At 53.8% G+C, this 23,124-nt stretch overlaps 6 protein-coding genes across 6 annotated transcripts; 4 read left to right on the top strand and 2 right to left on the bottom strand.

Annotated features, from left to right (window-relative positions):
* Positions 1–1,051: 1,051 nt before the first annotated feature.
* G647_03551 (uncharacterized protein) lies at positions 1,052–2,020 on the bottom strand (the record flags this gene model as incomplete). Its single annotated transcript, XM_008727896.1, has 1 exon — positions 1,052–2,020. One exon carries the CDS (start codon positions 2,018–2,020, stop codon positions 1,052–1,054), a length of 969 nt encoding a protein of 322 aa, XP_008726118.1.
* Positions 2,021–3,097: 1,077 nt separating this feature from the next.
* G647_03550 (uncharacterized protein) lies at positions 3,098–5,680 on the top strand (the record flags this gene model as incomplete). Its single annotated transcript, XM_008727895.1, has 1 exon — positions 3,098–5,680. The coding sequence occupies one exon, from the start codon at positions 3,098–3,100 to the stop codon at positions 5,678–5,680; it is 2,583 nt and encodes an 860-aa protein (XP_008726117.1).
* A 1,706-nt stretch (positions 5,681–7,386) lies between these two features.
* On the bottom strand, positions 7,387–8,425 carry G647_03549 (nicotinate-nucleotide diphosphorylase (carboxylating); the record flags this gene model as incomplete). The annotated part of the gene is made up of 2 exons (XM_008727894.1): positions 7,387–7,463; positions 7,561–8,425. 2 exons carry the CDS (start codon positions 8,423–8,425, stop codon positions 7,387–7,389), a joined length of 942 nt encoding a protein of 313 aa, XP_008726116.1.
* Positions 8,426–15,681: 7,256 nt separating this feature from the next.
* On the top strand, positions 15,682–16,878 carry G647_03548 (uncharacterized protein; the record flags this gene model as incomplete). Its single annotated transcript, XM_008727893.1, has 5 exons — positions 15,682–15,797; positions 15,848–15,970; positions 16,041–16,095; positions 16,148–16,287; positions 16,344–16,878. 5 exons carry the CDS (start codon positions 15,682–15,684, stop codon positions 16,876–16,878), a joined length of 969 nt encoding a protein of 322 aa, XP_008726115.1.
* Positions 16,879–19,168: 2,290 nt separating this feature from the next.
* G647_03547 (uncharacterized protein) lies at positions 19,169–19,843 on the top strand (the record flags this gene model as incomplete). Its single annotated transcript, XM_008727892.1, has 3 exons — positions 19,169–19,183; positions 19,258–19,324; positions 19,380–19,843. The coding sequence occupies 3 exons, from the start codon at positions 19,169–19,171 to the stop codon at positions 19,841–19,843; spliced, it is 546 nt and encodes a 181-aa protein (XP_008726114.1).
* A 1,615-nt stretch (positions 19,844–21,458) lies between these two features.
* Positions 21,459–22,950, top strand: G647_03546 (uncharacterized protein; the record flags this gene model as incomplete). Its single annotated transcript, XM_008727891.1, has 2 exons — positions 21,459–21,675; positions 21,728–22,950. The coding sequence occupies 2 exons, from the start codon at positions 21,459–21,461 to the stop codon at positions 22,948–22,950; spliced, it is 1,440 nt and encodes a 479-aa protein (XP_008726113.1).
* Positions 22,951–23,124: the final 174 nt, after the last annotated feature.

Genomic DNA, 23,124 nt, shown 5'->3' with positions numbered 1-23,124 from the left:
AATGTTTCATATCTGCCACGGAGACGAACGACGCTGGGTTGACCTCGCTCATGCGGGTGTCTGGGGTCGGGAGTCGCACCTTGTTGGCGGCATTTTCAACAACTATCAGCGTTATGGGAATCCATGTTCATCACTCATGGCAGTTGGGTGTGTATCATATCATGTCCTTGACAATTGTCTTGCCGCAAGAGTGAATGGATTGGCAACAATGACCAAGCAGGTATTTTCCGAAAGCATGATCAGACATCCAGGATGATCGGGGAAATGTAACAGATAGTGAACATCATAGCTGAAACAAGTGCTCCGTATGATCTTCCGCTCCCCGTTCTCCTCGACTCGAAGTAAGACGAGGCACGAGCTCTGGTACGATTGCGTCCTTCAGCTTCTGTTATCCTGTGACCAGTTGGGCGCGATCAAGGACCGCGCCTTCAAGGTCATGGCCGAAGCGCGTGCGACAATTTCTGGCTAACTGCAATGCTACTGCTTCGCGTGCGCGGACTCAGCAGGCGAAGTTAGATGAGCTCTGAGAACACTCAAAATTCGCGAGCTCACAGGACATGCTTGTGATGGACTCGCACGTTTCTCGGCGGTTGTTGTGCTTTTGCCCTCGTGCCTGGAAAGTGGCGAAGCGCAAGTGAGAACATTTCTCTCCCGTCATGCCCCGCATGTTGCAGCATGCGCGATGCTCAATGTGATGCTATCTGCAGTACCACTGTGAATATCAGCAGGTGGTAACCGGTTGCGTGGCTTGGGTCGAGTACCGTTTTAATCAGAGTCTTGGCGAGAGGTAAGGGTTTCAGAGCATGTAGACTATCGCCGACCCTCTTATCAAATGCGGTTGCGAAGGTCTATCCAGCACGGAGAACGGCTGCACGGGCCATCTTGTCGTGCCAGCATATGCGAGTCCGTGATGTTCCCGCAGAAATATCGACCACGTGGAAGTATCGGCTGGCTGGATCTCGCTTTCAGGTAGACACAGAAGCTGATCTTGAGCTGGCCTCGTAGTGCTTGAGGATTCACGGGATGGGGTGTGGTTGTCAAGCAAGGTGTCTCAATCGTTACTCAACAGGCCGCTCGGGGCGATGGCGTTTGGTTGCAGCATTTTCACGACTCCTTGATCTTGGCCGGGCCGCACATTACCATTCATACTGCCGCTCGCCTCGGTCTCCTCTTCCTCTTCTTCTTCTCTGCGCTCACCAGACCCCGTGGCCTCTGCATTATTGGGCGTGGCTTGATGCTTCTCCCCTTCCATGCTCGAGGAGGTAGTCGCAGTGTCGGCGTCCTTTTCCCAGGGCTTTCTACGCCGTGGCGTCTTGTCAACTTTGCTCGTGCCCGGTTCGAGGACGGTGGGTGGGATGTTTTCGATGCCGGGGATGGGGAGGTTGCGGGTTATGAGGTCTACGATCGCAGCGAAGGACGTCGGGTAGGGTGGCTCGGCTTCCTGGTTCGGGGAAGTAGAGACTGCTGGAGATGAAGCTATGGCGGCATGTTGGTCCTCTGTCGACGAGGTGACTAATGGCACAGTGTCCTCTTCCTCAACCCGTTGAGCATCGGTCGCAGCCCTCGTTCGCGTCGATTGCGGATCGCCTGACACGTCCGGGCCGACCGCTGCACCATGTGTACCGCTTGCAGTCTGCTGCTGCTGGGTGTGAATGTGTGACGTAGTCGACCGCGCTTGCGAGGCAGCCCATTCCAGATATTGCGCCGGATCAATGGGCGGATCAATGTTCAACTTCCGTGAGAGGTAGAAGCATCGTGCTTGGAGGACGAGATCCGACTTCTCCCGCAGTTCTTCTGGCGTGGCTGGTGTATCAGGGTGGCCCAGAATTGCCGCTAGGCCAGAGAGGAATTCTCGATCGGCGTGGAATGGGTACGAGCTGACTTGGCTGTATATCGTCTCGAGAGTAGGTGGGCTGGAGAGGGATATGGGGTTAGGTCCGCCTGAGCCGCTGGTGGTTGTTGAGATACTTGGTGCGGGAAGCTGCGCGGCCTCCTCTTGTGGCGGGTCTACGGTGGTCATTGTATGAAGCTTTCAGGTACCGCGTAGGTAGGGGCTACAAGAGTGGAATATAGAACTGGAAAGCCATACAAGAAATATTACCTTGCCTCGGCTTGGGATGGAAGTTGAAGTTGGATGACAGGTTTGCGGGGATTCTTCGGCATTGACGTCGAATTCGTATGTTAATCAAGAGATGGTTGAGGAATACCAGATCGTCCTGCTCTCCATACCTAGTGTTGGGACACAAACGGTCTTTCGCTCTGTAGTCATCCAGAACCCGTGTATGTCTTCGACACGAGACTTCGCGAACTTGGCTACTCCCGCCGCACAACAGGCCTGTGGCCGAACTGCCTTGGCTGCAGCTCCTACGAGGTATGATTGCATCCCGCAGTTTGCTATCGAGAAGTACAGCAAGTACCCGCAACATAGGGCTTAGCAAGCTGTTCCGACTGGACAGTCAGCTTCCCAGTGCATGAATCCACGCTGTGGCTCTTCTACATGTCCATTTTCCATCGTGGGGGCCTGGCGGTTCTACGACTTGTCCTGGCTGAACTTCTTTCGTGTTACAGTCCTCAGGACCTAGTTACTGTACGAAGTACGGAGTACAGACTCCAAGTATGGAGTACTTGTATCCTCGACACTAAACCCTAATGGGCGGCATTGGGCGGTTGGGCGGCTCAGCGAATAAGACGGCTCTAATCCGAGGGGCTGGCGCCTGTTTCTGGCGCCTGTTTCTGGCGCTTGCCGCCGAGCTCATCGCGTAATCGACCTCTCTAAAGTTCATTCCTCTACTCCGTATTCCTTCGTGAACTATAAATCGAATCTGGCCCCTTCGACAACACCTTAGGAAAGGCTCATCCTTACGCAATACTCCATACTTCCGGCCATCCTCCATCGGGCGATTCACTTCTCAGCGACTTTCACTATTCCTGCTGCCGCCTTGCCACACCTAGTTTTTAAGCTTGTTATCCTCGAATATATGCTGACCTTGCATCGATTTCGTCTCAATTGTCGCTTTGGGTTTGTCCCTAACTGGCTCTCACGGCTTAGACTTAAGGTAACCCCTCTAACGGGGTTTCGCCTACATGAAATACACCCATGGCAGATAAGCGCCCCACGGTAGCCTCGCCCGACGAGCTTTTCTCCGATGATCAAAGCAGGGCCTTGTCAACTATGGACTACCCGTCGGACTCGGGTTCAGATGTCATTGAAGAGTCCGCCGAGCAATTATTCACCCGCTTAATTGACGAACACGAATCTGATTTCAAGCAGAAGTTGAGAGCGCTCACTAGCTTTGCCAAAATCCTAGCAGACGACCATGCCAAGTCTATCAAACAATTAAGGAGAGCGTGCAAGGACTATATCGCAACAGGAACACGGCATGCCCAACCTACGCAGAGCCCTAAATTCCAGCAACACGCTGCTGCTCATGACGAAGAAGCTGCCCGAAGGTCAAAACTACCGAGTTCGGCTACACCATCCACTGCAGCTCCTGCCGGGCAGGCAAGAACTACACGAGGGTCGGAGGAGGTAGCCCGACCCTTCCATGGCCGGCCCGAACCTGGCGAGACAGGGCAAAACCTACCCGAGCATCTCTTTCAGGACTACCATCTCAGGAAGGGTGATCAGCCTAGACAAACGTCCCGACATCTATCTCAGGCCCCCGATCACGAAACACCGAATCACGAGTCTTCGCTTGGCCACATGGAGTATCATGATGATAATGCTGACGATGACGAGGCTGAGACGATGGCCGATATCAACCATGAAGAAGGGTTGTTACCAGATAACGACGATGCCACCACAGCGGACATCCCACATCAGATGCATCCAGCAGCCTCCCAAACTCCAGGGTCAACCCCAAAGCCGAACATCGGTGGACCAGATGTTGGACAGACTCCTAAATCTGGTCGGTGGATGACTCCGAAGGTGAAATGGGCAGCAGAGGAAGAGCAGCGAATGATAGATATTATCCACGAGTTGTCCCAGGCGACTGAACAGGAGGGGAAGAAGGGCGACATGTGGAGACGTGCAGAAGCTATGCACCGAGCATATGGATACACTCGTACATGGGAACAAATGGCTGCAAAATGGTCCATGCAAACTCGTCACAAGTGCAAACTACTGGGCTATACCTGGGCAGAAAATGTGATGAAGAGGGTTCCCCATATGTCACGAAAGCGACGCGCACTTTCCCCCGACGACCAGCAATCAGCGCAAAACGACTCTCCTCTGAGCCCCAAGGACAGACGAGCGAGGAAGAAGTCCAAGAAACGTCTCGATGCGGAAGCCACGGGGTCGAAAGGTAACAGCACTCCAAAGCAGCCCCTGGGTCACCATAGTGACCTTAAACTTCGATACACCTTTGAGGGTGCGTCCAGTGATATTGTGCAAGTGGACTGGTCACCAGACGGGCAGTATTTTGCTGCTGCAACTAATTCCGTTGTCGACGAGACCAGCAACTTCTCCCACAACCGACCGCGCAACTTACTCTACGGCTCGCTTCCCACAAAGACAATTCGCGAATTGCCCGAGCATCGTATCGAGCGGCCGAAAGGCCAGCCGCACTATGTGTACACGACTGTCAGTGCCGTCAAATTCGGACCAACCGGCCATAGAATGTATACGGGCGGATACGACAACAAATTGAGAGTCTGGGACGTTGAAGACGAGACTCAGCTTGGATGCAAGGCGGAGTTGCTTTACAAGAACAAGAGAATTGAAGTAATGGATGTAACTGGAGACCAGACCACTATCGTTGCGACTGGCACTCACAGTGGGACAAGATCTGTTCGCGTATTCATTGGCGATGCGGACCTCACTGCCGACTGCAAAGAAATTCGCCCTCTCCGAGAGATGGGTATAGACGCATTTCCTTATGCACCTACCTGTCTTAAGTTTGGCAAAGGACAGAGCCAGAACAGACTGGTCGCCGGTTTTGGGCAGGACAGCGACACTCTCGATGGGACCTTTGGTGCCGGTTGCATGTTTGTGTGGGAGTTCGCCGAAGCTCAAAGTAAGGCCATGTCCTTTGACCGAGGCGAGACATTCGTGTCGGATTGCACGTGGTCTCCCAATGGCGACTTCTTCGTCGTCGGTGCCGTGGCCGATCCCTTTAACAAGCAAGAGCCCTGGGAGCACTCTGTTGTGAAACTGTACTCGACGACAGAACAGCAAACGACGATGACTTTCCGTTGTACAGCAAGAGACATCAATGATGTGACGTACGACTTTGACCTGGTCACGGCCTCGTGCACCGACGGTTCGACGTACGTCTGGGATCGACGCAACCCTCGAGTCCCCATGCATATCTTGAGGCATGGCAAGCCGGTCGGCGGCTACGCCCAGGGACTTGACCGCGAGCTGAACGATGTCGGTGTGAGATATGTGGAATGGACTCGCAACCCTGGCCAGCTCTATACTGGTGGCAGTGACGGGTTCCTCAAGCTCTGGGATACCCGGCGCTCGCAAGCTGATGTCCTTTTGCAGGATGTTGTAGACATTGGAAACGAGATACTATGTGGCAAGTTCTCCCCCGATCATTCGTCTCTGGTGATTGGTGATGAGGATGGCCGTTTGCATCTTTTCGGCAAATCAAAGGCGCCACTGCCGCAAGAAGACTTCAAGTTCATGTTGGCGGAGCGGTGGGCGGGACAACCGGAGAGAGATTCTCTGGACTAACTACAGTAATGATGTTGAAGCGGTGAAGCGGAAGCAGGGAGTATTATTTGTGAGAAGCCGCAACATCCCGTGGGATTCGGTCGATAGACAGGAATAAGTATATACGAGATGGGCATTGAAGAAAAATCCTAGCTGAGCAGACTACGCCGTAGCGACACTGAGATATCGAGATCCGAGATACCGGGATACCCCAGATACCAGTCTTAGACAGTTTCTTGCTCGATGTAATACAACTTTGAAGAATGAATTCTAAGACATCACTGAGATCTGACACTAGCAGTATCCGCAGAGAGTCGATATTGGTGAGACGGATATCCTCTCGGAACCATTCGCGTCGAGGGATGTTCGACACGTCAAATGCCCAAATCGTATCTTTTGACGACTGGCAGACTCGCTGGGACTGGACCGTGTAGGTGGTGACTGGACGCCCTGCATGATGAAGTTGCAAGAAAGAAACATGATGCATACATAAGGTACGTATCCTCAGAAACGACACTCCAACCACCTGGTAAGGATGCTTTTCGTGATATGACCCTCGCTAGCATTTTGTGCTCGTCATAACGACGAGACGGCAGAGTACATCAGGACACATTCTCCCATTTGATATCATTACCCAGAGCACTAGCAGGCTGGTCTCGAGGTTCCAGCAGCGTAGATTCAAGTTGAGCTCAGGAACAGTCAAGCAGGAAGACCTGATTTCTACAACAGCAGAATCCCGCTGAGGTCATTATTACCTTCTCATCGTCGGCGTCTCGTACAGTCTACGTGACAGAATTCCGCACTCCCTGCTACTTCACTTCGGGGGGGACTTGCGACAACTTGACTCACAGTCTACGGTACTCCGTACAATTAGCAGTAATGAATTATGTACTTGATCTAGACTAATTACATATCACCATCTTTATTCTCGCTCTCGCCAGCTCTCCACGGCGGCGAGTCTCGTCCATTTCGGGCTCAACGGATGCAGGTTTCTGGTCGAACCTCGAATCCCGAACCTCGCACTTCCGGCTCAAACACAGAGTGTAGTGTGAACGAAAGATTTACTCATACTTACTGTACTGCTCGGCCTACATCAACATCATTGATACATCATTGATACGAGTCCATCGGCGACAAAGTCCTACGAACGCAATCCTATACATATCATGTCCATTTCTACTTCTACTTCCACTGCCACTTCTACTTCTACTTCCTTCTCCAGCTTGTCCCATCCCAAACCCCCCACCCTCCAAACAGAAACCCTCTCCTCAGCCTCTGCCTGACGCCCGTCTCCCTCAACACCATACCCGGCCCCCACCTCACGGACGGGAGCCACACGCTCGCTGGCCACCGAGAGCCGTGCGGGTAGGGGCGACACTGAGCCGGAGAGAGCCTCACGACCGCGCCACTCTTGGGCGCGCTTTACCGGGTCACGGTCACGTGGCTGAGTGCGATCTTGTATCCCGGGACGTTGTGCGTGGATCTGGACTTTTGGGACGGGCGTGCCACAGGCTCTCACATTTGTGGTATGCGTGGTCGTCAGTCGCGTAGGGTGGGGGTTGGAGATGAGGAGGCCGAGGAGGCTCAAGCAGAAGCAGGGGCAGCGTGTGAAAGGGAAGGAAAAGAAAGGCCCAAAGAGTCAAACGTTGGCCTTCTGGCTTCGGTGGAGCGGATAGGTATCTGATATCCGATATCTGGATTCTTCTCGGGCACCGGTCGAACCAGCGCTAGTGGTCGATTTTCAGCGAAAAGTCTACGTGCGGGACGCCTTGGTGGACGGCGCTCGTCGATATTATGTCGATATCTGGAGAGTGTGAAGTGGTCAGTGAAGGGGCATTGAGCACGGGCTGGAGCAATACGTCTCTGCTCGTCGGAAATGAAATAACACGGACAACACTTACCGTTGTTGATGTACGCCTCGACATTCGCCTCTGTCAGTCCGCCGCTACTTTCCAGCAGCACATCCGCTCTCCCCCTTTCCTTCCACCTCTGTTTCAGGTTCTTGGCCGCGACCTTGAGCCCTTCGCCGTCAAAGTTATCCAGCATGACGACGTCGGCGCCCGCCTCGATCGCCTCGTCGGCCTCGGCTTCCGTCTGGACCTCGACCTCGACCTTCAGCGCAAACCCGCCGACGGCCCTCGCGGCTTTGACGGCATTGGTGATCGAACCCTTGGCCCAGATATGGTTGTCCTTCAACATGATCATGGACGACAAATCGTGCCTGTGTCCGTCGATCCCGCCGACCAACATGCCGTACTTTTCCACCAGGCGAAACCCCGGCGTGGTTTTCCGCGTGCCCGCCAAAGTCCCTCTGTAGCCTGCACTGCGGACCAATTCGAGCATATGTCGACTCCGCGTCGCCACGCCACTACATCGTGCCAGTGTGTTCAGCGCGACTCTTTCGCCCAGCAACAGCTTCCTCGTCGGGCCTTTCACCGTGGCGACTTTGATCTTGCCGCTCTGATTCTTGGGATCCAGGAATTGGCCTTCGTCGTAGTGCCACTGGACCTCACAGTCCAGTTGGCGGAAGACTTCATTGAAAAAGGGCACCCCGGCCAAGACGCCGGCAGATTTACAGAGGAGTTGGGCGGTGCGTGGCTGCGAGCCGACCACGAAGCCGCCGTAGTCGAAGGACGGCGTGTCTTCGGCCAGCCACGTGGTTATCAGCGTGGTGAAGTGAGAGGGCAGCAGGTCTGAGAGGGAGCCATGTTGGTCGTGCGAGCCGGAGACGCTGGTGGGGAGAGGGAGGTCTGCGGCCGAGGTCATGCCGGGCAAAGGTGCGCGCGAGAAGTTGTTCGTCACGGTCAAGCGATAGATGGTGTGCGTACGATCCAAGGGCGATGGTTAGTTGGGGTTTGTTGATGTGGCTGCGGCGTGGTGCTGGAAGTCTCTGACTCCATACACAACTCACTTGACGCGCAGTCTCAATGTACAGTACACTTTTTACCCCGCAAGAAGAACGTCGATGGAGGTGGGGAAGCAGATGACTTCAGCTTCACTTGAAGGTCAGAAACTCCGAACCCTAAATTGACATGCAAGCAGATGACTTCACCTCGACACGCTGTCTCTGTCTCGAAACTGCCTGCCGCTCCTCGATTACCGTCATGGACATTGGACTTCAACCTCCGGACGGACGTGGATAACCAGCTTGAAGGGCGTCGTTGGCTGATGCCGTGTCCTCCACATCCTTTCTGCGACGCCCGCGTCGAGGACGAGCAGGATCTCCGGTTTCACTGTATCAATGACCACGGCTTGAGCCAGACACGGCCCAGCTCTAAGTACTTCCAGCACAAAATGTCTGAGCAGTCATTGATAACGACCAGCCCCGAGATCCGAGGAACCAGTCTGACCTGCCGGGCTTCAAGGGAAGCCTACAAGTAGACGTGAGGTCGTCCAGTAGAAGTTCATCGAGGCCTGCCCGCCATCCGGTCGCCGCCAATCCGGAGAAGACTCGCGTGATGAGTACAACACGTTCACCCTCACTCCTGTCCCTTGTTGACCGTACTCGCTCGTGGCTCGTTTCTTGCGTTCACCAATTGACCGTTTACGGCGCTAACAGAATAATGATGATATTTGACGTGAGAGGGTAATTAATTGGGCAGTCGGTCGGTCGCCTTTCGCCAAAACACCACTCAGGTGTCCTTTTGAAACCGAGGTGAGTTGAGAGTTGAGAGTTTTCGCATGATCAAAAGTCGCACTCATCGCGTGGCCATGTTTGGGGTTGCCTGAATAAGTACGGAGTATATAGCCATGCGTTTGGCAGATGGCAAAGTAATCATCTCAACATATTCTAAAACTGTCCATCAATAGATGTTGGAGTGCATAATACTGAGGAACGCAATCAAGTCCCCGACTATCCTCATTCCGCTTGTGGTGGTGCGCTTCGCTCTGGCTGATATATCCATCCAACTGCTCAACTCGACAGACTGCCCTGGAGCTGTCCTCGCCAACGGGCACGCCTCTGGTTCAGAGTCGACACAAGATAGTGGGCTGCATTGGCCCCCAGCGACTTCTCGGCGTTCAATATCCTCAGCGCTGATGACCGGTTCGCGTGCTCCTGGTTTACCGACCCTCAATAGTCACACTCAGATCGATAAAACAGAAGATACCGGATGATTCCAGAGTGTGCTGTCACAGGGCGTTGGAGGTCAGAATGTTACTGCCGTGACTACATGAGTGGGGCTGCTCCAGATGACGCTGTAGAATACATTCATTCAGGTTTCTGTGCCTTTAGATAAGTGGTGATCAACGATCCCAATGGCAGTAATTAATCAGGCTGAGATGGCTTTTACATTCAGCCTTGATCGCATGGATCAGTCGAGTAGCTTTGATTGTGGTATTACCAGGTATTCTAGGGACGATCAGATCAACCCTGCATGGCGCCGTTCCTGACGTTGGAGGTATCATTGCTTCGCTCTTCACAGTCACTTGTCAGGCACTCCATGGCAATAAATGAAGTTAAGTAAAGAGATGAGTGCGAGAGCGTTGCATGGGAAGCTTTCGCGAGAAAAACTGCCGGAAAGGCTTGTATCACGGGGTGCCCATGGGTCGAGGGACCGAGACTGCCACCTGGCGCACGGGAAGTATTGTCACAGTTACACTGATTATACCGAGTAGTCTCTCCCAAATTGAACATGGGAGGTTTTGTAGTCCCACGTTTGGTTTGGCACTTTCGTTCTTGCAAATAATCTGAACGTTGTGGACTGGAATTCTTACTTATTGACATACACTTAGCGTATAACACCTTGCTCTAGTATAGCTAAGGCTCTCGCGGGCTGGAATCTGCAGGCAGGCTTCCTGTTCTGGCTCCCTGTAGAGCCGCTCACATCCGTCTTGTATAGGACCTTTCTGGAACAACCTTGTCCAGCTTTCTTGATCAAAGGGATCTTGCATGGCCCATACCTTTCTGAAGTGTAGCTTTCTCTTCGAGGTTCCTTGCCCCGCTCAAGCTCATAGGCAAAAGTTTGATGGCGTACATACTCCGTTCTCCAGAGACATAGTCGTCGTGGGCTCAGGTCTTAGGCTCATTGAGCATGCTCCCTGCTTCGTTTAGCAGTACTCGTAGTGATCAGGTAAGGTCTACAGCTGTTATTGAATTGTGTTTGAAAAGCGTTGTTGACAGAGTGCAGACCGGTCTGATCTACACCCGGATGGAGGAGGTGGACTGCCGTTCTCGCGCTAATGAGGGCTGGCATTGAGGTCGACGAGCACGAATGGAGGACCTCCTCATTGTAGCCTTGGCTGGCACCAGGATGACATTGGACAAGTGAATGAGAGACTCGGGCAAAAGTTGCCACTAGAAGCATGGCCGACCAACCGACCAAAGCCTAGGAAGATCTGCCCAATCGATGAAAGGCAATGGCCAAAGAGCCCGAGATTGATGGTGCTTGTCTTCCGAGATGATCAGGAGGGACATAATGAGGCAGGTTGAGAAATGATGAAATACCGGGGATGTACACAAACGTCGTCTTGACCCTACTTTCCACCTGGAAGGGTGAATGAGAAGTTTTGGAAAGGTTGGTCCATGGCGGCTTATCAGCTCTGTCTGACGAAAGGGCGAAGGCGGGACTTCTCTATAACGGTCGGCCCGTGCACATACTGAGTACTTGATCAGATTAGCGAGACCGCTGAGCTCTGGCTGCAAGTCACGCCCAGCACAACGTCAAGTTTGAAGGCTGTCATATTGAGGTTGTCAGTTGCAATTGTGCACATGCCTAGAATGCTTTGTTTGCCCGTGGAAGTTTTGCCAATGCATATGTTGTGTTTCTGCCGCATTCATTGCACCCAGTCCGCCGCCGGTGTCGGCGTCCTTTGAACCGCAACTGCTTCTGTACAATGCCACGACGCCAAGTAGAGGAATTCGAGCGGAAGATCATTGGAAAACGGAGAGGCCCGACCATGTTGTGGCTCATGGGGCCTCGGCTTGTGCTTGTGGCATGCTGTCGCTCTGGCCATCCTGTGTACAACTTTCCCCGGGGGTTGCTTAGAGCTCACAAACAATGGCCATCCGCATCTGGGGACAGAAGTAGGGCAACCCTTCGAAACAATTGGTAGAAAACCACTTACAAGGGCGTTGGGTTTCGAACGAGGCAACAAGCAGTGGGTGATTCCCTCGAGGCAGAAACCTCAACATTCAGCTCGAGTTGTCTAGAACAAATCCAGCAGCAAATTCCGAGGAGTGCAGGGGCCTAAATTAGACGCAGCCTTTCCAATTTGGGCATCTTCTGAATAGCGAGAGTTTGCATGAAGCCAGACGGAGTCAGATAGATGAGGTTCTTGAGCGAATGACGATTGGAGATGTGGGACGAATCGCAGTCTGCAAAACGGGCGAGCGACCTTCACTCACCGCCCATCCGCCTGAGGAAAACCAGCGCAGGCAGTTTGTTGACCCTGCATGACTTACGCGCCGAGACCTTGAGCAATGGTGCCTCAGGATGACGTCGTTTCGGTCTCCCACAGGCATGATTGTGGTCGTCAGCCGGGCGGAGTTCAACCGAAGAGTGATAACAGGCCTTGACATGCACGTTCAGGTGTCATATAGTTGAGATATCCGGTCCTGAATATTCCTTCTGTACTTTGCGCACTGGACCAATCAGCATCGTCATTCAGTAAGGCGCAGGCTGCTCATGTGAGGAAAGTCCCAGACGGATTACGGCCGGCGGCATAGCCAGCCTTCGGGCGCCCAACATCAGCCAATGAGAGGGAATGTTGAGGCAGTCGAGCCACTGAGTCGCCGTGGGCTGCAGAGGGGAGTCCCTGAGAGGTTGCTGGGGCAGTAATTGAGTCCCAGCGTCAAGCTGTGCGACTAAAACAATCCCTCCAGCGCATGTATCGCGACTTCAGTGCGGTCACGGCCTACGCCGATCGGCCTCTTATGAGCGAGATTGTTGACGTTGAAGGGTACACTGGTCGTTTTGGGCGACGAGTCGCGTTGCGCTCCCCTCCGGCTGGGCAAACGAGCGGCACGAAAAGGGTCGAACTTCGCAGCTGTATCTGTAATCGTAAGGAGAGAAAGATAGTATCAGGCTGAGACAGTGGCTTGACCCCACACACAAGACATCAAGATCTGGGAAAGAAGATCTTCGACAGCTGTACCGATATGTGAATGAGAGCGCCGACTTGTGCCGTACCCAACTTTGGTGACAGGAATTGTGGACACCACCGGATCAGCGCAGGCACAGCAGGCCAATCATCGTAACTGACTCATGAGGGAACACAAGTAGGACCAGTTGTGTGTTACCCTGTTCCGATATAATTGTTGACGAAGCTCTCGCACTCGGCATTTGCTGATAGCGTCTGTCCACGTGGCGGGTCCCAGTGGCAAGTCCGAGTCGGTCCTCCTAATTGGGCAACACATGGGCGATGTACTCGGCTCCATGGTGGCAGGGATATGCGTGTTTGCTACCGACAGACAACCACCAGGAACAACGAAAGCTCTCCGTGCTGAGATCTTGTCATGTAGGTGGTTGATCCGGTGACGGAGGATCTCGGTTGGAAAAGGCTTCCACGATACGGATATGATGAGTATTGCTGAAGGTCGCGTGGTATGGATTGTTTGCCTCTGTGCCTCAACCAGTGATTGGTAATTGGAGCAAACAGAAGCGATCCGGCATTGGCCTCCGGAAAGCAGACCGAGCTGCAGTGACAGGGATCCAACAGTTACCAGGGCAGGCTGGAGGCAAAGCGGCGTGGCTCTTGCAAGGTCGCAGCTGCAGCGACTGGGCGGATATTACCAACAGCGAATGACCCTCGCTACTGCTCAGGTTGTTAGCTGGTCTGATCGCGGACTCGCGGCAGGAATGGTGAGCTGCCCATGGATGTTTGTTCTGGAGAATGTGAGCTCAAGTTGAAGCTGCGAGCGGGACTCTGGGTCTTAGCACAACTACGTCCCTAATGCGAGATTCATGCAGCGGACGTGTGAGTCGGCCGAGTGCAGCACAATATTCGACATGGACGTGGAAGTCGAGCGCAGTGCTCAGGGGGATGTGTCGGTGACATTTTTCACAGTAATACACGGTTAAGATTGGAGACCTGCGCACGTGACCGCAGCGGAGTCACGTGCTGAAGATCGAGACTGCGCCTGGACAGTAGAGAGCGCAACGGAGCTGCCACCAACTGCCACTTGGGACTTTTCACAGCTTCCGTACTTCCCCTCCCCATGGGTCATAGCAAACAAGCGACGCATAAGCTAGCGCATTCGGTGCGTTATGCTCGCAGACTCGTATCGTTCTCTCCAAAGCGATCTCCTTCATGATATGACGGGTACGCTACCATAGCCTGTTCGCGGACTCCAGGAGGCGGCAGGGTCTACGCCTCTTCGGACGTCTCACAAGACTATGTGCACCCCTGTCAGTGCAATCAACTTGTCTCCTGAGAGAATCTGGAGGCCTTTGACGAAGACTCCTTGGTCCGGCCATGGTGATCGACGTACCAGGTACAGTTACCTCGAAAACAGTCGTCCGCATTTGGCTAGTTGTCTCGGGCTCGATCGAAGGCGGCCGTTCTGATGCACGGGATCCTGGGAGCTGGACCGTTGAGTCTGCATGCACGTACGCCATCGAATATTAGTGCAAACCAAGTTGGGCGGGCTGAGGCAGCTTCTGCTTGAGCGCCCGAACCCCTGGTCAGTGTACAGTTGCCGGCCCCAACGCTGCCAGCGCAGTCGGTTGATGCCTTTGTGGAAATTGGACCATCCCACACTTCATCAAACGGAGGCTGAATATGCCTTCCTGGTTCACTGGCGCTGGCGGTCCTGGTGCGAGACGATGGCAGCCTTCAGGATGAAAGGCGCCTATGATGTGCATAAAGCAAGCCACTCCCTTGGGAGCGATCACGGCACGATCCGGTGACGAAATGCAGGAGACGAACAGCCATCGTGAGGCTAAGGTCGAAGTCGAGGCAACCGGAGACGAAGTTTGATCCCGCCAGGTCCACAAAGCGCGTCGAGTGACCAAGCCTCGCCACCTTTGGTATGGGTAACGCCTCGTATGTTCCTCGTGCATCCTCACCAGCACGAGCCTTTGCTTCGCCCACTCCGCTTTGCCATCTTCGCCTCGCCCTCCCCCGCTCCTGGATCCTTCTCATGTTCAGGCAGGCCTCTCTCTTTGTCTGGCTCTGCTCACCTTTGGTTGCATCTCCGCATAAGGACGGTGGCGGGCCCCTAATCCCTGCCGCAGTGGGGAGCTGTCCAGCACACAGGTTGTGCCTCTAACTTGGCCTAGTGGACCATTCTGTGTCGATATCAAGTTCGCACCTTGCTGTAGTTGATCCCTCAACATCTTATCCCACCCTCTACTCCATTGTCGACCTCATGTCCAGACGCTGATCAATCATTTGTCTTGAACTTTTTACCTCCAAACCTCCTCCTCCCCATTGCTACCACTTCAGCTTTGCACCTTGGGCAGAGTTCTGCTATTCTGAACCACGCTTCCCCTTTCGCCCTTCCCTTGCCTTTGAGTCGGCAGAAGTATCTGGAACCCTCTGAAACAGGCAATAACAGGCCAACGGCAGCGACTGCGAGCTTCGAACTTGTCATATTCCTTCCTTCTTGACAGCAGTGACAGATTCCGTGGTCCAAACGCTGTGTCTGTATTCAACCGCTTCGATTGTGTTTGACTGGCCTTCTATCAGGTGTTGCGCTTCCAGAAATGACCGAGTATGCGCCACGAAGCAGTCAGGATTACAATTCCTTTCCATATAACCAGCACCTCTCGATGTCGCATTATTCCAATGGCAGCGGCCTCAGCTACCTCTACGGCAATGGTCAGATTCAGTATCCGACTGTCAATTCACAATGTCCAACGTACTCACCAAGCTATGCTCCAAGTCAAGGAACCTCGACGACTCCCCTCTATATGCCTACCACCTCGGGCCACCAACTTCAGTACTCTCTTGCGAACACACGAATCCCCCCCACTCTACCTTCCCAGTCCCGTCCCTACCCGTCGCACTACGTCAGCTCTTCAACACACCGGACATCGTCGCATCATCAACGGCTTGCTTCTCCTCGAGACTACAGCTCCATGGATGGTACCGAGTGCCAGGATTCGCCAAATCAAGACACAATGCTGTCCGAGCCCGTTGTGCCACCTCTTGATGGTTATCCGGATGTACACGAGTTTGATGAACTGATGAAACGGTGAGTTGCGTGCCTCGTTGTAGGAGCTAGTGCTGATGTGGTGACCTCAGCTATGTCCAGGACCTGTCGCCCAAGAAACAGGACAAAGCTCTGATCCATGCCCGCAGAGCCGCCAACATCAAGCATGTCCTCATCGACAAGAAGACGACCTCAATAGAGTCAGCACAGTTCAGGTCCGTTGCACCATTGGCAAGATAAGCTAGACACGGGTTGATGATGTGGCTTACTGATGCCGTCTCGCAGGTTCTGGGTAAAGAAGATGTTTACGCTCGAGCCGAAAGAGGGCAAAGTACCGGACGTAAGTCACTGTCATCAAACTGGGAGGATGGCGCTGACTCGACTCGCCACAGCATCTTAAAAAGATTTGCCATGAAGGCAAGCCAGTCGCCGTACGAGAAAAATTGTTCAAGATTCTGACCAAGGCACACAAACAATGCCAGCATGGTGGCCGGGACAAGACCTCTGCGCAGGTCAGAAAAGTATACTCGTGGTATGGACTCCCTCAGTTAAAGGATTGGTGGGAGCAAGCTAACCACGCGTCCTCAGGGTGCCGAAAGAACTCATCTCGCGATTTGTTAAACTTTGTCCGACCTGCCAGGTGAGACGGGGGACCAGCCGCAATTCGCCGCCAGAGTCAGTCAAAAGCCCAAAAGCAAACACAGACGTCCAGTCTCCGGAGACGTACTCATCTGCCGGTTCAAGAAAGAACTCGAGGGTCGGCGGGATCACAGCGGCGAATGCCAGTTTGCCTTTGCAGACGGCCGGGTTCAAGACCACGCCAACATTTCAACAACAGAACCGTTGGATGACACCCATACAACCACAGACGGGGAGCGCACACGTCTCTCCAGCCACCACGCAGAATACCATCAGTCGCCACGACTCGTATAACACGATGTCACAGATGCCCATGAGCTGTACCAATACCAATCCACCCGGTATCAACTTCTCCTCTCTCCACGCTTATGGCACCAGTAACGGGGCTTCAAATGTATTTACTTCGTCACCATTGTCCCAGCCACACGGGCACGTATCAACAAGGTCGACATACGACGGCAAAGTCGACGCGCATTACATGTGAAGCTGAGCTGTGGCGCCTGGCAATGCTTTCAGATGAGGCAATCCACCTATCTTGACAGGCGCATGACTCGAGGATTCGTCGCGCATATGATATGAAGACATGGGATCTCTTTTCTTTGCTTCCGCGGCTGAATCGACAGGGCTGAGGATCCCGGCGATTGCGCACCTTCTTTCCCCATGGGCACCGACTTTTCTTAGGGCCTCCTTCCGCACAAGGTTCGGGTGATCAACCGTGTTGATCAGGTTGAATTGGGACTTCAGGCGCAGGGTGAGGGATACAGAAAAGTCTTTCGCAGTTGTCACGATGACGAATGAACGCTTCAGGCTATATGGAACGACGAGAAAGGAATACAGGCGCTGTTCGGTTTCGGATTTATGTCTGGCATTTGGTCCAGAAAACCTGGGCGCAATGATGTCGAGGGGAAATGGGGAACGTCTCGAGCGGACGGCGGTCGTGGGTTTCTGGTTGGGTCGGACATGGGGTGCGCAGGAGATAGCAGTTACGCAGTGCTCTGCATGGTCATGACAAAGCGATGCCGGCAGGAGTAGCAATCGATCAGCTTTCGTGGTCCACTTGGTGAACAACGGACTCATCACTCGTTACCAGAATCGTAGCACCGTGAGACTCCCACCGAACACCCCCTCAAGGGGACTTCTGGAAATGCGGTGTGCGTGAGGATGATGCGAGTTGCGGCTCGATTTGCAAAGCTGAGCATCGCTTGCGGTCTCGACTCTTGGACCTCGGCGGGAAAAGCCGGCAATGTGTCGCATCTTTGCCATGAGCCTGCCCAAGGGTCAAGTTGCTTGGGAATTCCTCTGCATAAACCTACCGTGAGCATCAGCACACTGCGTCGTCCCGGATGGCACAATTACCGGGTAGGGGTAAGCAGTTTCCAAGCGCAGAGAGCAATCAACATCCGACTAATCGACTAATCGGAGACGTGGAGTGCTTTGAAACCGTGCCTATTTTCCACTTCTCCTTCACTTGGATGTGCTGTTGGCAGGGAAGTGAAGTTTCAGTCATTCCCACATCGGAAACGCGGGTCGTCAACGGTGACAAAAACTCTGCCACAACCTCTTTTCGAACAAGAGGTCGCGACGAAGTTCTTCTCTTGGGCTATACCCGGTGGTGGCCAACCATCCAGTCTACTCCCAGTTCGCGTCCTGACGGACGCCGATTTGACAAGTCAAGTAGGCAAGCTATTATGTTGTATCTCCCACGGTACGTTCGTTCGGTTCGGTCGGTCGTCGTTCGAGTTGGTGGAATGATCGGTCGTCGGAGGTTCGAATTCGTCGGTGTTGTCGGTTGTCGTAGCAATTCGTCTCTGACACGCTTCTAGCCCGGTACTAGTTTGACCTGATGCCATTGAGGAATTGTTGGCAGCTTTTGGACTTGTTCAAAATATATGGTGAGGAATATTGGTGAGTGAATATGAAGGTAATGTGATTGACATACTGCCGGACCTAGGGGTAGGAGCGGGAGTGCCAGTGAATTGAGTGTGAAGTGTTTCTGGCATGCGAGGCTGGCTCACGAGGCTCAAATACCGACAGTTCTGTACTAGGCACGGAGTAATTACCTATAGTATGTCTCCATTTACGGGATCCGAGTGGAGCAGAAGCCTTCCAGTTGCTTGCTAAATCGACAAAGGCCAAGTCACGCTCGTGCAGTGACCACACGAAAGGTAGCCACGGATAGCCGTCAATTGAGTCCCGAGCGCACTGGCTTACAGTACTCCTTACACGTTAGGTACCTAGGTATTCCGTAGGCTCGCAGTCTCCAGACAGGGAGACAAGGAGAAGCTCGAACCCGGAGCTTACTCCGGACGGAAAGCGGGAAGGGAAAATAGTCCACCGGCCAATCAGGAATGCCAGTTTGAATGCGCGCGTCTCGTCTCCTCCGCCCAAAGAGTTGTTGAACAGGCTGGCATGTTGCGCCTCTTCAATTAGCAGCTTACATATCACTCTCATCCGACGATCGCAGTACGAACCCTCTCAGCGCCCAATCCTTCGCCTGCCTAAACTCTCTGCTCGAACTTGACGCGTCCGCCAGGCACTCTGCACACACTCACTGCCGACGCTGAGGGCGGCCGGCTCTTGCTGAACGCATCGTCAATCAGCGCAGCGCGCAGCTGCTGGCTCGTCACTGAACGTCGCCCATCATGAATCTATTCCGGTTACTTGGTATGACTCCGTCAACAGATTATTTCGACGGCGCGCCCAGTATCACTGACGGGATTATCTGAATAGCGGACCTGTCGCATCTGGTCTCGATATTCATCCTACTACACAAGATGAAGGTCTCGAACGTAAGTCTAGCCTAGCATTCCCTCTCGAACGTCTCCCGTCCGGTCCGGGACTAATTTGACGGGCGGCGAAACAGTCATGCTCAGGAATATCATTCAAAACCCAAGCGCTGTACTTTCTCGTCTACGTGACTCGGTACCTTGGTACGAACGCCCTTCGATTCCATCCGCGCACCGTCGCTGACCCAGTGATATGCAGACCTCTTCTGGACCTTCACCGATAGCGCCTGGAACACCATTTTCAAGCTGATCTTCCTCTCCTCCTCGCTCTACACCCTGTACGTCATGCTCAATGACTACAAACCCACCCACGACCCGAACCTCGATACCTTCCGCGTCTCGTACCTTACGGGAGGCAGCGCAGTCCTCGCTCTGCTCTTCCCATATCGCTACACCATCCCGGAAATCCTCTGGGCGTTTTCTATCTGGTTGGAATCGGTGGCTATACTACCGCAACTTTTCATGCTGCAGAGGACGGGCGAGGCGGAGACGATCACCACGCATTACCTCTTTGCGTTGGGGATCTATCGCGCACTCTACATTCCGAATTGGATATATCGCTATTTTGCCGAGAATGGACATTTTGACCCTATCGCAGTAGTCGCGGGAATCATCCAGACCGTGTTGTACTCGGACTTTTTCTGGGTTTACTATACAAAGTGAGTTCAGGCTCCATGGACCACGATGAGGGATCTGGGTTTATCAGAAAGATGGCGATTGCGAGACAAATGCTAACATCTCCGCAAAACAGAGTCCTCAAGGGCAAATCCTTCAAACTCCCCGTCTAGGAGACCACTCACGGATATTTTATGGGGAAAATACCAGATTGCCGTCTCTCCTGGCCCAATTTCCTGGGCGTGGCTCCCGCACAGCTTCCAGCGTTGGGAGCAGAACTTGCGCCGTTGCGCTCCCTCAAGACCAAGAACTGCGCCCGCCAAGATATGAAAATGTACGGTCGGTTTGGTGGGTTCAAGAGGTCACTGTCGCCGGTCAGCTCGGAGGGCTGAGTATGAGGTCCTGCAAGCGGAGGCGCTATATGTGAAGGTACAGCAGATGCTGGCCACGGCAGATGGATCAGCGTAGGCGAGCCGTTTTGTATAGGCTCTTGCTTTGCTTCCCATCGCACAGTCGCGGTGTCACGGGGCTTGCAGGACCGGAATGGTGCGTGGCAACAGATGAACATGGCTTGAAGAGCGACAAAGATGGAAGGGAAGAATATGCTATGGCAGTCGAGCACGAAGTGCCGGATGGCGGCGGCGATCCTCGTGGTTGGGGACATGTATATCGGTCTGCCATGTTGCGCCGTACCCATCCGTGTAATCCATACTGTGTACTAGATCTACAAAACAGGGATCACTCATGGTGTGAAGAGCACGTACTCTGTACGTAAGGATTCACTTGCTACATTGAAGGCTCATTTCACCGGAACAACGATTCGCCGGTTGCTCTCTGGTTGTGTGCTAGCCGAGTTCGAGTTTGCTCAACTGGATCACTGGCGATCGTAGATGACCAGGAAGTGATCGAGCACATGTTTCCCTGCACCGCAAAGATAAACTGGAGACAGTGGAGATGACATAAGGAGATGATACAATCACGAGCATGTGGCAGTGGTATCAAGTCGGGCAAATGGTGCACATGCTAGAGATAAGAGGATGCGGGATCCAAGAGACTGTATGGCCACATGGCGATGGTGAGCGGATGGAGATAATTCGCAGTTATGAGCATCCTGACATTCGGCCCTCCACACACACACCCACACAGGAACACATCCCCCGGTGACCCTCTGAGTCTACTCCTGTCATAGTGTCGAAAAAGAAAAGAAGCAGCAGGAAACGCCCCGAGTCCCAGGAGCCAGGAACTGCGGGCGGCATCCGCCCGATTTCAGGGCTGCCACAGCGGCATTCAGCCAATCGGGGGCGCAGTTTCGGTGAGGAGAGTTGCAGTTCGTTCGGCTCTTTGCAATTCCCAGTTGGAGCATGTGATCATTCTCTCCCGTAGATCCTCATCATCGCCTTTTCGCACTTTCACCAGAGCCCGCCGCCATGCACACCACCGCCGAGGGTCCTGGTTTATAGCTACCGGGAATGCTGTGTCGCTTTTTCTCTATGCCTAGTTATCGCAAAACACGGACATTTCGCATTGACTACACCATACCTCACCCTCAGTGACCATGTAGGAGTATCTCTCCATTCACAAGAGCACTTCACCGATCACCCCTCGCCCGTTACCGCTAAGTCCTGGCCCGACATTCACTCATCCACGCCTCTTGTCACCCATCATGGACTCTCAGTCGCCAAACCCGCCCTATGCAGTACCTCCACCCTTCTCCCCTCCCCTCTCTGCCCATCGCTCCTCCGCCGACTCGCAAAAACCAGCATCCATCGACATCGACATGATGAGGTCCGACGACCGATCCACCAGAGCGGGTAGTGTCCTCTCTGGCATGTCAATCGAAGACATGGAAGCTGCCGAGACCCTCAACAACCTGTCTCAGAGTAAGGTCCCTGTGCGAATGCGCCTGGACATACAGTTGACATGTCGCATTAGAATTCCATTCCCCTAGACAGGCCCATCAGCCGCCCCCTACGCTCGTGCAAACGCACACCACCTTTCATGACCATCAGTCTGAACCCCTGCTACGTCTATTCACGAGCCAGTATCCATGGACGAGACCCCTGATCGATGGCTCCTTGTCTGCTTATAAGACAACCCAGTCATATATACCCGGCGCAGAATGGACCGAGAGAAATGTGGGCTTACCCATCGCAGGAACCGTGGCCAGAATATCAGGTGCGGAAGCCGGGCTACGCTGGGCATTACAGCCCAAGCGCGACGGGAGATCGCCTTTGAAGAGCGCAGACGTGGAGAAGGGGTACTCGGATACTGCCCCAGACGGCACGCGCCGACCAAGTTCTGAGATGACCTATTCCGAAACTCTTCCCGCCTACAATGCTGGTGACCGCTCACCTCCCTACAGCGAACAGCAAGTCCTGCTTCAGCGCCGTGATGACCGTCACCCCCCGCCGGGCTGGCGACAACAGCTTGTCGTATCAACCAGCGGCCTGGGTATTGCCATGAGCGAGGAATCAATCAGAAGTCTCAAGTACTGTTTGAGCTGGCTACGGTGGGCGAACGGCCACCTGGGCGAAGCCATTCAGAACCTGAGGAATCTACTCGAGAGGTGGGACGAAGGACTTACTCCCGGGGAACAGCCGCCGACCATGTCTGTTGCCCACATGACTCAAACGCAGGAAGAGAGGAGGCAAGCTGCCCTTTCCGCTCGCATTGCGGCCCTCAAGGCCGATGTTCTGCAGACGCTCAAGCACGTCGTGGGGATTGTGTCCAACTATGCTGGTGGCGCGTTGCCTCAAAACGCTCGAGATCTTGTTCACAGACATCTTACAAGTCTACCTCAACGATTCAGCTTGGCGAATATGGAAGGTGGTGAAGGCGCGTCGGCCGACACCAACGCATCAGAGGCCGCTAAGAGCGGGAGACGAGTCATGGTCCTGGCGCAAGAAGGACTGGATATGATGACTCAAGTCAGCCGGGTGGTCAATGATACCCTAGTCAGCGCCGAAGGGTGGTGCGAGAAGCTTGGGCGGAGAAGGAATGACGAGCAACAGACACAGCAGCAACACATGTTCGCCATTGAAAAAATGGAGACTGGAAGTCGCGATGGAGGGCCAAGAAGCGAAACCGTGCGGAGCGAGACCCTCGCGCCAAGTGAAAGTGAAAAGGAGAATGGGGACATCAAGATGACCATGTAACAACAACGATACACAAAAGTTGAGCTGGACAAGTTCTAGTGAGGTACTACCTGTCTCTCGCTATCTGTGGATGTTATTTGCGCTTGGATACCGTGCTCGGTGGTGACGAGGGTGAGCTGGAAGAGTCCCGCGCCGCCTGGCCTCTATGCTTGAAGACGGGAATCTCAAGCTTGG

The sequence above is a fragment of the Cladophialophora carrionii genome, assembly GCF_000365165.1.
Source record: "Cladophialophora carrionii CBS 160.54 unplaced genomic scaffold supercont1.3, whole genome shotgun sequence".
Lineage (NCBI taxonomy): Eukaryota > Fungi > Ascomycota > Eurotiomycetes > Chaetothyriales > Herpotrichiellaceae > Cladophialophora > Cladophialophora carrionii.
This window is presented reverse-complemented; position numbering and strand designations above follow the sequence as displayed.